The sequence below is a fragment of the Conger conger genome, chromosome 12 (genome assembly GCF_963514075.1).
Source record: "Conger conger chromosome 12, fConCon1.1, whole genome shotgun sequence".
Lineage (NCBI taxonomy): Eukaryota > Metazoa > Chordata > Actinopteri > Anguilliformes > Congridae > Conger > Conger conger.
The window spans coordinates 28,089,809-28,103,043 of record NC_083771.1 but is presented as its reverse complement, the minus strand read 5'-3'; the positions used below and the strand labels follow the sequence as shown (position 1 = coordinate 28,103,043).

At 47.0% G+C, this 13,235-nt stretch overlaps 1 protein-coding gene across 3 annotated transcripts in view; it reads right to left on the bottom strand.

The window, feature by feature from the left end:
• LOC133142162 (GTPase-activating protein and VPS9 domain-containing protein 1-like) overlaps positions 1–13,235 on the bottom strand; it is a 36,807-nt gene that overhangs the window by 8,492 nt on the left and 15,080 nt on the right. For 2 of the 3 annotated variants that reach the window (XM_061263204.1, XM_061263201.1), the window contains 11 exons: positions 12,975–13,148; positions 7,716–7,856; positions 6,098–6,232; positions 4,955–5,071; positions 4,521–4,595; positions 4,078–4,400; positions 3,438–3,525; positions 1,692–1,763; positions 1,021–1,146; positions 508–640; positions 226–338 (listed from right to left, as the gene is read on the bottom strand). In XM_061263204.1, the coding sequence (XP_061119188.1) occupies positions 226–338; positions 508–640; positions 1,021–1,146; positions 1,692–1,763; positions 3,438–3,525; positions 4,078–4,400; positions 4,521–4,595; positions 4,955–5,071; positions 6,098–6,232; positions 7,716–7,856; positions 12,975–13,148 (1,497 nt within the window). The remainder of the gene's footprint in view (positions 1–225; positions 339–507; positions 641–1,020; positions 1,147–1,691; positions 1,764–3,437; positions 3,526–4,077; positions 4,401–4,520; positions 4,596–4,954; positions 5,072–6,097; positions 6,233–7,715; positions 7,857–12,974; positions 13,149–13,235) is intronic. The other variant, XM_061263202.1, reaches the window with a different exon arrangement.

The window sequence follows — 13,235 nt, the reverse complement described above, 5'->3', positions numbered from 1 at the left end:
GGAGAAAAACGAGGGTCAGCTTTACACACAAGCATGCATTGGTGCTTTAGACTACAGCAATGGTGGTTTGGTGGTGACAGACTGCATTGGCGGTGATTTGGACTACAATAATGGTGGTTTGATGGTGACAGACTACAGTAGCAGTGATTTGGAATACAGTAATGGTGGTTCAGTTATGACAGACTGCATTAGCAGTGATTTGGACTACAGTAATGAGGACCTCACCCTCAGATTCGGTGTGGTCAGGCAGACCGTTGCGTATGGAGGTAATGGGAAGGAGGGGCAGGACCACAGAGTCTGCAGAACACAGAGCCAGTCTCAGCTTCTTCTTAGCATCACTGCAACACAAACAACAAGGTCAGAGACATGTACACACGCACACACGCACACTCTTCACACAGTTTGGCCTGCAACAGGCCAGACACAGGGGGGCAGACATGTACACACTCACACACTCTCACACACACTCTCACACAGTGTACAGCCTGTAACAGAGTGCAGACTCACCTGAATGTGTATCTGTGGTCGTGAGGTGGAGCGGTCTGGCTGGCGGAGTCCGGCAGGTCTTCTGTGGAGAGGTTCTGTAGAGCGTCCTCTCTGAGAGCCTCCTGCATACCACTCTCACCTTCCCCACAGACATCTAAACACATGTAGAGGAACACACACACACACACACACACACACACACACAGAGGAACACACACACACACACACACACACACACACACACACACAGAGGAACACACACACACAAATATGCATGACACACACAGGAACACACACGCACACATGACACACACAGAGGAACACACACACACACACACACGCACGCACGCACGCACGCACGCACGCACGCACGCACAAACACAAACACGCATGACACACACACAGGAACACACACACACACACACACACACACACACACACACACAGAGGAATACACACACACATCCATTAAACAATGCCCTATGACTCATCAGACATACATAATTCCTGTGGCTGGCATCGTGCAGGACTCACCCGGCTCCTCGTAGACCGTGGCCCCTGACACCCCGTCGCTGGGGCTGCTGCGTTTGATGTTGCGGTACTTGTCCAGGATGTCCTCTGCCGCCTGTGCCTGGGTGCTCAGTCTGGACACGGCATCCTCTGCAGGACACATGATAACACGTCACCTGGGTGTCCATCCCCCTGTCCTGAGGAACCTGCACCTTTTACAATGGTGTTCCTCTAATCTCCTTTTTAAAAAAAGACACCTATTTCGAAATTATATTCAAATATATTTTGAATATTACAAAATATATACAAAATGAAATGAAACCTCTACAGTGTATACATGCTATAGGAGTACATGCATGTCCTTTTATTGATGTACATCTTTTGATCACGTCCCAAATCACTGTCCCAGAATGCAGGAGGACAAACAAAATGATGTCACTGCTGTAGGTTCTAGAAGCAGTGTGTTGAGGTATGGGTGCATGGGACACAGTGAGGTTTCCTGAACTCTCATGGTTTATACTACACGCACAAGCCACTGAATGTCCATTATAGGGGAAACTCTCCTCTTGCCATGATACACCAGCCTGCTTTTAATGAAGCTATGGAGAGCTGAAACTACAGTGCTTGGTAATGGCATGCACAATCCCAGAGTTTGGGAAGTGGGGTTGGCGTGACGACCAGGGGCCGGGACACACCTTGCTGAGGGCGCTCCGACCCCGCCTCCTCTCGCTCCTGCCTGTCCTTTTTCCGGAACGCCGCCATCGGAGCTGAAGAGGGACACAACAGAGAATGTGGGTCCTTTACCAGTCTCAATCTTTTCATTTGGGTGAAGCAACATTCACAGCAGAACTGGGCCATGTTATGTCAATGTTTTCATTAATATACTTTCAAATGTTGGGAAGGGGCAGCCTTCTCGTTCCCCTTCCAGAGAAGGACTGATGGGATTGACTGATTTTTTTTGTGCAGCGCTATGATAACCGTTCACAGAGTGGAAAGCAGCAACTAAAAACAGCCATTTTGCAAAGGTGAAATCGCTAGTCTACATGACAACTACACAAGCACTCGAAGATGGACAGAAGCACAGCTTGGCCACATTTCCTTTCATCTTTACATCTCCGTAGCGAATAAAGATGCATTTTTAAATACACATTTTAACATATTAATGCAGAACAATAGCCCTAAGCGAATGAGAGATGCAGACAGCTTGTAGCAATAAGCTCAACCAAGTGGAATTGTATGTACTGTGGGTTCAGCCTTGTTGCGCTAGTGAAAGGATTAAAGTTTATTACACATACAATTTTCCTTCTGCTTGTCAGATGGGTGGTGTTTGAATGTGTATGCCATGGAGGCCTAATTTGGGGTCTTTCCCAGGGGGTAATACCAGACTCAGAGTCTTGGAGCTCCAAACAGCCGATAGCCCACCTGGGACAGACCTCTAAAGAAAGCCTGTGTGTTTTGTTTTGAACATTCCCAAGGCACAGTTTGCAGAGAGACAAACGTTTTGTCAATAACAGAAATCGACCGCTGTTGCGCGAATCCAAAAATTTCGCTTTTCAGGAAGTGATACGATCACAGGGAATCCCACTGAACTAGCGCTGCAAGGCACGCAATGCAAAGTAAAAATGACGCATGAAAACTACAACCAAAAATTAAGTGACTAAAATGAAAAAATCATCAGGCTTGGGCCTGTTACTCCACAGCACTGAAGCCTGGCTAAGGGTACCTGATCCCTCTCTATCCACGGTCCAGTACAGCACTGTGTAGGGAAGAGAAAGGGCCTCACTCAACCAGGACCCACAATCTGGCCCCCAAGGGAGTGCTCTTTATACAATTATATGAACTATTACAAATATTCCCATTCATTTCCCTTTTTATTATGTAACTGTTATTGCTACAAGTTACATATTTTACACAAAAAAAAACAAATCTATATATATTCTTGATAATATTACTGGAAAAATATTAAAGCTGCTTGGCTTAAATATCATTTTAAATATGACTATGTTCATTATCATTAATTACATGCTTATTTTGTACTATGTCCTGTTCAGATCCATGACAAGATTCCATATACTAATGTTTTAAACCAGGCCTGTGTTGGAATACTGGATAAATATGTAAAAGTGGTGATACTCAGCATGACAGTGTGCCTATTTTAGGAGTCTGGACCCGTTTAGAAGTGAAATGCAGTGCACAGCATTGCAACAAACAAATTCAGGTTCATTTCAACTGAACCGTCCCCGTGTGTAGAGTGTTGGATCCACCTGGAGTAATGCTCCATACTGTATACCCCATTCCCTCCTCAGAGTGTAGTGTACTCTCGGGCCAGCCTGTGCGTGTTAAGCGGGTGGTGGCTGACCTCATGGAAAGGCTAACGTCATGGCAACGTTGCCCCCGGACGCGGGGAGGGGTCCGGCGGGGCTGCAGAGGGCAGTGCTCACCTCTGGGAATGGCCGACACAAAGCGCTTCTTCCACCAGGGCCTGCTCCGATCCGCCTTCTCGTCATCGCTGTCCTTCCTCTCCTCTACCTGTGTGTGCGTGTGCAGACGGCCTGCTGTTAGCGCACTACGCATCCCGGAGTGCACAGCACGCTGCACCGTGTTAGAATGCTACTGCTAAATCGCAGAGTATACGATACACTGCAATGTGTTCAATCTAAATCTAATACCCTGCAATGTGCAATTTAACACACTGCAATGTGTTAAATCTAAATCTAATACCCTGCAATGTGTTAGCGTGCTACCGCTAAATCTAATACCCTGCAATGTGTTAGCGTGCTAATGCTGAATCTAATACACTGCAATGTGTTAGCGTGCTAATGCTGAATCTAATACACTGCAATGTGTTAGCGTGCTACAGCTAAATCTAATAAACTGCAATGTGTTAGCGTGCTACCGCTAAATCTCAAAGTATACATCACACTGCATTGTGTTAGCATGCTAATGCTGAATCACAGAGTATACAGCATATTATCTCTAAATCTACGGTACTTATACCGTATACAGCACACTGCGATGTGTTACCATGCTACTAAATGCCTTGAACGTTAGACCCTAAGATGAGGCACAAAGTAAGATCACCTCTCCTATCAGCGAGTTCCTACTGGGTGAGGAGGCGGGGTCTCTGTCATCGGCCGCGCCCCTGCGGAGGACTCCGGGGTCGCTGTTTGGCCGGCGGGCGGGGCAGGCCATGTCGGTGCTTCGGCTGCGCACCATCCTGTCGGGATAGGAGTGCCTCAGTTTGCCGGGCTCCGCCTCCAACTGCCCCAGGTGGCCGGGCACGAACAGGGAGAGGCGGGGCTCCTGCCCCACGGCGTACGCCTCCGGGATGGGAGGGTCCGGGGGAGGGTGGGGCGGACGGGCGTGGGGCACCTTGGGTCTCACCACCGTTCCCGAGGAGAACCCTGTGGGTCAGCAGAGGTGAAAGTCTGGCTGAAGTAACCAGGAGGAGCAGAAGCCAGGGCCAGCCTGTCGTGGGTAAGGTACATGACTGGGAGATTGCGCGCATAGCTCACACTGGTTACCTTCTGCAGAGGCCAGCGGGTCAAACATCACCAGCATGTCTGCATGTGAGGGCGGAGAGGCCAGGTGGTGAGCTCCTGCAATGACACGAGGGAAACGAGCAATCTGAAGCAAACCTTCAGCAAAACTACGAGTAACGGACGTTAAAATCCTTTGGATCTGCCACTGAAAGGAGCAGCCCAAGAAAGAAAAAAAGTGACCTATTCACTTTTGGACATCGACTAACTCGCCCAAACTCTGACCGAATCACACATACTGACCACACACTGACAGAATCCTCCCAATACACCCCAAAAAAGTGACTATCACTTGCCGACTCATACCAACTCAACCACACACTGAATGATTGGTACAGTAGATTTTTTTCAATAATAAATCTCCAGAACACTGCACTCTAAAAATGAAGGTATTCACACGTTGGCCCTCTCTGTCGTACCGTGGGCTGGCTCGTCCCCTTCAGGGCTGGTGGCGGAGTCCTTGCCCCCACAGTCGGAGCTGCACTCAGACAGGTCCTCCGTCTTACCGGGGATGTCCTCCGACACCATGCTGACGCCTGAGCAGGGCCAGGACATGACATCACACACACGCTATGTGTATGGTACTTGAGACAGCGCCGAATATGTATATTGAATGTGTATGGTGTACAGCGTATTGTGCATACAGTATGATGTACCCATGCATGTATGAAGTAGAGGACACGGTGCTGGATGTGTGGTCTATAGTGAGTGTGTGTATAATTTATATGTGTGTATAGTCTATAGTGATTGTGTATGTGTGTATAGTCTATAGTGAGTGTGTGTGTAGTCTATAGTGAGTGAGTATGATATGTGTATAGTCTATAGTGATTGTGTATGATGTGTGTATAGTCTATAGTGATTGTGTATGTGTGTATAGTCTATAGTGAGTGCGTGTATGTGTGTATGTGTATAGTCTATAGTGAGTGTGTGTATGAGGTGTGTATAGTCTATAGTGAGTAAGTGTGTGCATGATGTGTGTGTATAGTCTATCGTGATTGTGTATGTGTGTAGTCTATAGTGAGTGTGTGTATGAGGTGTGTATAGTCTATAGTGAGTGAGTGTGTGTGTGTGTGTGTGTGTGTGTGTGTGTGTGTGTGCATGATGTGTGTGTATAGTCTATAGTGATTGTGTATGTGTGTATAGTCTATAGTGAGTGTGTGTATGATGTGTGTATGTGTATAGTCTATAGTGAGTGCGTGTATGATGTGTGTGTATAGTCTATAGTGAGTGTGTGTGTGTATGATGTGTGTGTATAGTCTATAGTGAGTGAGTGTGTGTGCATGATGTGTGTGTATAGTCTATAGTGATTGTGTATGATGTGTGTATAGTCTATAGTGAGTGTGTGTATGATGTGTGTGTATAGTCTATATTGAGTGAGTGTGTGTGTGTGTGTGTGCATGATGTGTGTGTATAGTCTATAGTGTGTGTGTGTGTGTGTGTGTGTGTGTGCATGATGTGTGTGTATAGTCTATAGTGATTGTGTGTATGATGTGTATGATATGTGTGTATAGTCTATAGTGAGTGTGTGCATGATGTGTGTGTGTGTATAGTGCAGAAGGTACCTGACACGGCGCTCAGTCCAGGCGTACTGGGTCGGGAGCTGACCTCTCGCACCTCGGTGTCGTCGGAGGTGCTGCCCACCCCGGAGCAGCTCTCCAGCTCCTGCAGCCGCTCCTCCTGCTTCAGATCGGCCGCCTCTGAGGACCCAACGCAGCCAGCACGTTACCACGCTAACGCTCACACACGTCCTCACAAGTCAACAGTCAATGGACTACATTTTAATACAGCTATTTTCACAACCTAGGGCTACACAAAGTGCTTTACAATTCATGCCTCTCATTCACCCATTCACACACGCACACACACACACCCACACACACACACACACACACACACACGTGCGCAATCACACCAACAACCAAAGGCTGAGCTAATGTCGCCCCCTGCAGATACTGATACACACAGTGCCATCCTTCCTTATTTCCTCTATTATTGCATATTTCATACACTGAATGGTATCAGATCCCATGTGAAAAAGTAACTGCCCCCAGAAACTTAACTGGTTTCACCACCTTTAGCAGCAAAAACTACAATCAAACATTTCCTATTATTTGATATCGTTTTTCACGATCGGCCACAGAAACTCTATTGGGTTAAAATCAGGAGTTTGACTAGGCTTTAATCTCGTTTCATTTCAGCCATTAAGATGTGGACTTTTGTGTTTTGGATTATTGTCTTGTAGTGGCCAGGGTATTTCTAATTGTGTAGTCATTAACATTGGCCTTGGCTGAGGCCAGAGGCCTGCAGTTATGTGAATGTTCTTCTGGAATTCTTTTGTGACTTCCTGGAATAGTCGTCGCTGTGTCCAGATTATGGCAGGATGGCCACTCGTGGGAAGATTCACCTTTGTTCCAAGTATTTTCCATTTGGAGATGAGTCCCAGAACCTTAGAAATAGCTTTCCAGGCTGATACTATATTTTTAACTTTTGAGTCTGCAATTTTATGCCTGCAATTTCTTTTGATCGTGGCATAGTGTGCTTGGAGAACTTTGCAGTGACAAGCAAACAGATACAGGCAATGACAGACACTGGCAAACATATTAATGGAATGGCACAGATTAGCACAGGCAGATGGATACCAAGAGGCAGGCAGAGAGACAGGCAAACTGATGGGAGGCAGGCAGACAGAGAGAGAGAGAAACATATGGACAAAAGCACCGACAGACAGGCTGAAATGGACAGGCAGACAGGCTGAAATGGACAGGCAGACAGGCTGAAATGGACAGGCAGACAGGCTGAAATGGGCAGGCAGGCAGACAGACAGGCAGACAGGCAGACAGGCAGACAGGAAGACAGGAAGACAGGCAGACAGGCAGACAGGCAGACAGACAGGCAGGCAGGCAGGCAGGCAGGCAGGCAGGCAGGCAGGCAGACAGACAGGCAGGCTGAAAAGGGCAGGCAGGCAGGCAGGCAGGTAGGCAGGCAGACAGACAGACAGGCTGAAAAGGGCAGGCAGGCAGGCAGGTAGGTAGGCAGACAGACAGGCTGAAATGGGCAGGCAGGCAGACAGACAGACAGACAGACAGACAGGCTGAAAAGGGCAGGCAGGCAGGCAGACAGACAGACAGACAGACAGGCTGAAAAGGGCAGGCAGGCAGGCAGGCAGGCAGACAGACCCACCCGAGTCGCTGGGCAGGACCTCCACGCTCCAGGCCTCGCTGGTGGTCTCTGAGATGGTGGATCCAGTGCAGGGATCCAGCAGCAAAGAGCCAGAGCCTGGGAGGCACAGCAGGCTCCCCAACATGTTCTCCACCGCAGCCCCTGCACACGCAAGCACAGAAAGCCGCTAAGCACGCACACGCGTGTTCCCTCACCGCATCCCTGCACACGCAAGCACAGAAACACACAAGCACACACACGCAACCCTGCACACGCAAGCTCAGAAACACACAAGCACACACACGCATCCCTGCACACGCAAGCTCAGAAAGCCGCTAAGCACACACACACAGTAGCCCCTGCACACGCAAGCACAGAAACCCGCAAGAAGTACACCCGCACGCAAGCACGCACGCACGCACACACACACGTGTTCTCTACAGCATCCCCTGCACAAGCAAGCACAGAACACACAAGCACAGAAACCCGCTAAGCGCGCGCACACACACACACACACACACACACACTCACACACTTTCTCTACAGCAGCCCCTGCACAAGCAAGCACAGAAACCTGCTAAGCGCATGTGCACACACACACACACACACACACACACACACACACACACACCACTGCAGCGTCTGCACAGACGCACACTGAGCTCGCACACACAGAGAGATTTATCTTGTGCTCTGGACACACATACCAACACTGACGCCACTAGCTGTCAGAAGGCCTGGGTGCAGGTATCTGACCCCGGCCATTGCATTAAGCTACGCCGCCCGAAGGCTGGTTATGCAGCATTCTGTGTTCTAGTCTTGTGTTCATTTAGGGATGAAGTCTGTTCCTCAGGAGGCTGGCGCTCATTCTCCGTGCCATTGCGGTCCAAGGTACCACTTACAGTTCCTGTTCCTCTTACTGCACGATACCTGCACACTGGACTGCTGCCTGCGCCTCACCATGAATAAATACATCATGTAGCAACAAATAAATGCATGAATAAATAGCAAATCATATAATACTAGAGATACTGGAAAGGAAGCTCATTTAGGAAATGCAGGCTCTGCAGGTGTGTGCAAGCATGTGTGTGTGTGTTTGCCAGTTTGGATCCCTGCCTCGTTATGACTGTAATCATATTGATGGCATAACGAGGCACTAATGGATTTTTAATGTGCATCTCATTAACGAAGCCCTAGGAGAAGCACATAAAGAAATCACTGCAAACTCGATTAGCCACAGAGCGCTCATTTCTAGCAGGAGTGCATTACTGAAGATGATAAACTGCACATACACAGGAGGCAGGCAAACTATGAGACTGAGAGGGTAGAGAGAGGAAGAGAGAGAGGGAGAGAGAGAGGGGGAGACAGAGAGAGAGAGAGAGAGAACTTAACATAATCCAGAGAGTGACAGTCACCTCACTCTGACACAAGCATCCAGTTTTCATTCCATTCCCATAAAGCAAAGTGAAAAAAACTGGAGAGGGGGAAGGAGAAAGAAAGGGAGCAGGAGAAGAAGAAAGCGAGGGAAAGAACTTAATGAATAGATGGAGAGGGGCCCGTCCTCTATAGCAGGGATGTCAGACGTCTGCAAGTATTTGTGCTTTCCTTTCAATCAGTAGCAAACTAAAATGAGAACAAGGTTGTGTGGACTCCTTAGCCAATCGTTGACTTGAATTCATTGCTCACACTGAAACACACCAAAACCCAACCACACACTGCAACCTTCCAGAGCAGGGGTTCACATCCCTAAACCGTACAAAACCTTTATAGCGTCTGTACATGGGGCAGCCTGCAGCCTAGTGGCTAAGGCGCATGACTGGGACCTAGGAGGGTCAAGCCCCAGTGTAGCCACAAGAGGATCTTGAAGCGCTTGAGGGAGGGCTGCCGGTTCGATCCCGCCCTGGGAATCGAAAGTGTCCCTGAGCAAGACGCCTAACTCCCAAATGCTCCTGACGAGCTGGTTGGTGTCTTGCATGGCAGCCAATCACCGTTGGTGGGAGTGTATGAATGGGTGAATGAGAAGCATAAATTGTACAGCGCTTTGGATAAAGGAGCTATATAAATGCCAACCATTTACCATTTAATGTAATGTGTATAAAAGGGATTCATGGGTGACCCCTGCAGTCAGCCTGTTACACACACACGAGCCGGTCCTAGTCTGATCACTGATGCACCACTGTCACAAGATTATATTACACAGGTAAAATACCATCTGAAATATTATTCATATCATTTATACAGATATTGATTATCCATTTATGTAGCTGTAGGGCTATTTACAAATATACTTATCTGTCTCCTAATACTCTTCCTTCCACATGATTTGGGAAGTTGAGACAACGACTACCTTCAATACGTTTACGAGACATTTATCCAGAACTCACATCTGAAATATTACCCATTTAAATAGAAATATATCTTTCTATGCAGAATTAGCATTTGCAATTTTTTTTACGTGATATTGCTTTACAGGCTTTGTTTTTGCGATCTCGATTCATGAGTGTGCCACACCGTTACACCACAACCACCCACAGTACGAGATACAGGACATAGGAGAACGATTCCATAAAGGATATCAAGCAATTATAACATTTCCTGCAGGTTCATATTTTAGCCCAATTACACAGACAGCTGCAGTTAACACGCTTTGTATTGCGACAGGAGTTCTATTATCACTTGAAAGACAGAGAATGTATAAACAGGCTAAAGATGAAAATATTTCAGGTACTCAGCAGGTGTAAAAAGCGGTAAGGGGTGAACACAGACGGGGGTAATAAAATATCAGGTGTGCCTACAAAGGAGGGATCACCATAACCCGGAACACGCTGAATAATTAACACGACAAGTCATTTATAATTCAGCAGCACCGTTTCTGAAAGTCTGCAGTCTCTCTATCAGCGCCAGGTAAATGTGCTGCTGTTTGTGAGGGGGGAACGTGAAACGATTGATGCACAAACCACACAATGTGCTGCAATTGGATTTGTAAACAGACGAAGGGCTGTTTCAAAAACACACCACTAGGTGGCAATCTAAAACCAATGGTTTGTAACATAAGCGGAAATAAAAATGTCACTTTTTCTTCATTTTAATAAATTCTTCATGATCATACGAACATGTCTTGAAGTATATATTCTCTAAAATTAATACAACTGTAAAAGCTTTTTTTCCATCCACTTCCCTGGAAAATGATTCGAATTTAGATTTTGTTTCCATTGTTTACCAATGGGTGTGCAAGTCGATCAACTGGCCGTCAACTGATGTCAGTGAAATAGGCCTCCCCGCCCCTGGAAGACTCTCGTACAGGTCATATTGCGGTAACTAGTGGCGCTTTAACTTCCGTTTCAACTTGTCTGTAATTGGAAAGCACCTGAAAATCCTTCCTAAAGCAGACCTTCCCCCACCGTGAGAACCTCTGAAGCCATGGTGTATACAGATCAGGAAGCATCAGCTAATCAGGAGTAAATTTGAGTCCTCCATTTTCAACTCCCAACCCTCCTTTTGTACCGTTTATATAAACAAAAAAAATAGCAGGAACCGCCATTTGTTCAGGCCTTGGACACACACATTCAGCTTTACATTTTGATTAAAGTCTTATATTTAAAATAAAGAAAATATTATTTATATCATCAAATAAGGACAAATCAAATCTGTACAGAATAAATGGTAGCTGCCCACACATTTGAAAACATACACATACTATTCATCTGAACATCGTTTCTTAATTAATATCTGGGACTGTGTATCACTTAATTCAAATGATCTGAAAAAGCAGGAAAAAGGACAATGGAAAAATGGACTCTCGCTAAATCAGACTGCTACCACCTTGAATAGAACAGCCTAACTGTTGTTAGCTGCATTGTTAATGTAGTCTGACTTGTGTCACTTTGGTATTTTGGCGGAAAAACCTGTCCTCGCCCAACATGCTGTGGCAAAGACTCCCTGAAATCTGCATAAACAGGACGAGTTTTCAACAGAGCTAGCCATTGTGCAATTCCAGCATGGGAACAGATAGTCCTTTAAAGGGGACCATTGCACAAAATACATTTTCATATTTTCCCTGGTTATTAACCCTTGACGTACTGGAAAAATGGATTTGGACTTCTAAATTCATCTTTATAGATTTAAAATGCTACTTCCTGGTTTCTCGACAGCCAGATGATATAGCTGTTGTTTGGCCTGTCAGCAGCTCAGCACGAGCTCTCCTTCGCTTAGCCATTACTGACCAGGACAATTCAAATGCTTGCTGAGTGAATGCACAGCTAGCGAGACACACACCGCCCCTTTGCTTCTGTATCTTCTGCTTGATCAACTGCTCTGCACAGTCGCGGCTAACAAGCAGCAACATGCAGCACGCTGCCTTTGAAGTGCAGTCACGCGAGTATGTGAAATATGCACAGTCCCCACCCATGGACTTCCCCCGCTAACACCTAGGGAGCAAGCTGGGGAGCAATGAATTATGGGAGATGAAGTCTCCTGGGATTTGGCATCCGCTCCCTGATACCCGAGGTCCGAAATCTCCCGCAAATCCACAATCTCCACCATAGGCAGAACAGAGGTGGAGAAACTACCATCATCAGCGCGGGAGAAACTGCAGGGGCCCCTGCACTCAGTCTCCCAGAAATCAAGGGTGGGATGTCCGATTGCAAGTATAAAATCAGAAGAATGGATGACGGGTCTTTTTTTTTTTTTTTTTTTTTACATATTCATGGTGGGCTGATATAGAAGAAAGGCTTTCTTGGGTTCGATTTAGCCGCACTTGGGAGTGGAGCACAGCCATAGTATAACAGTGATGAGATGGGCCTGATATTATCTTTCCAGTTGATTTCAAAGAAGAACCAATCATGGAGTATGTTGGTAACAACCAATAGAACAGTGGCTATGGTGATTGGTGGTTTTGGCGATTCCCACAGGTATAGCAACAAACTATCCACCGATCACTGCTGGAGTTATTCTATTGCCTGTTACCAATGTACTACATGAACGACAGAGCTACAGTCTGCTTTCTACAAGAAAGGCGACATCATAGCATTCTGATCTACGTGAGGGACAGGATTGGCGTCAGCCCTTCATGCATATTTTACTAGTTATGGATTTGATGCTTTTAACCAGTGGAAGAACCTATGCACTAGTAAGTCGCTTTGGATTAAAAGCGTCTGCCAAATGACTAAAATGTAAAATGCAATGGGCGGGGCATGGGGCAGTGGGGGAGGGCAGAGTGAGTGTGGGCAGAGCAGGGACGGGGTGGGGTGTAGTAGGGCGGGGCGTAGCGGGGCGGGGCACCTGCGATCTCCTGCAGCCGGTCCTCCTCAGCGTTGGGGTCGAAGTCGCTGCCCAGCACGTCGGTGCTCCAGGTCTCGCTCACCGTCTCCGAGATGTCGCGGTCGTCCGTCAGGCCCAACATGTCCCGGATCTCAAACTTCCGCAGCTTGTCGTCCAGGTTGTCCTGGGTGGTTGCTAACAGGACCAGAGAATGAAGGGTCATTACGGGACGTACAAAAGAAAAGTTGGGAAAACACTTACGTGCTAAAAAAAACTTTCAGA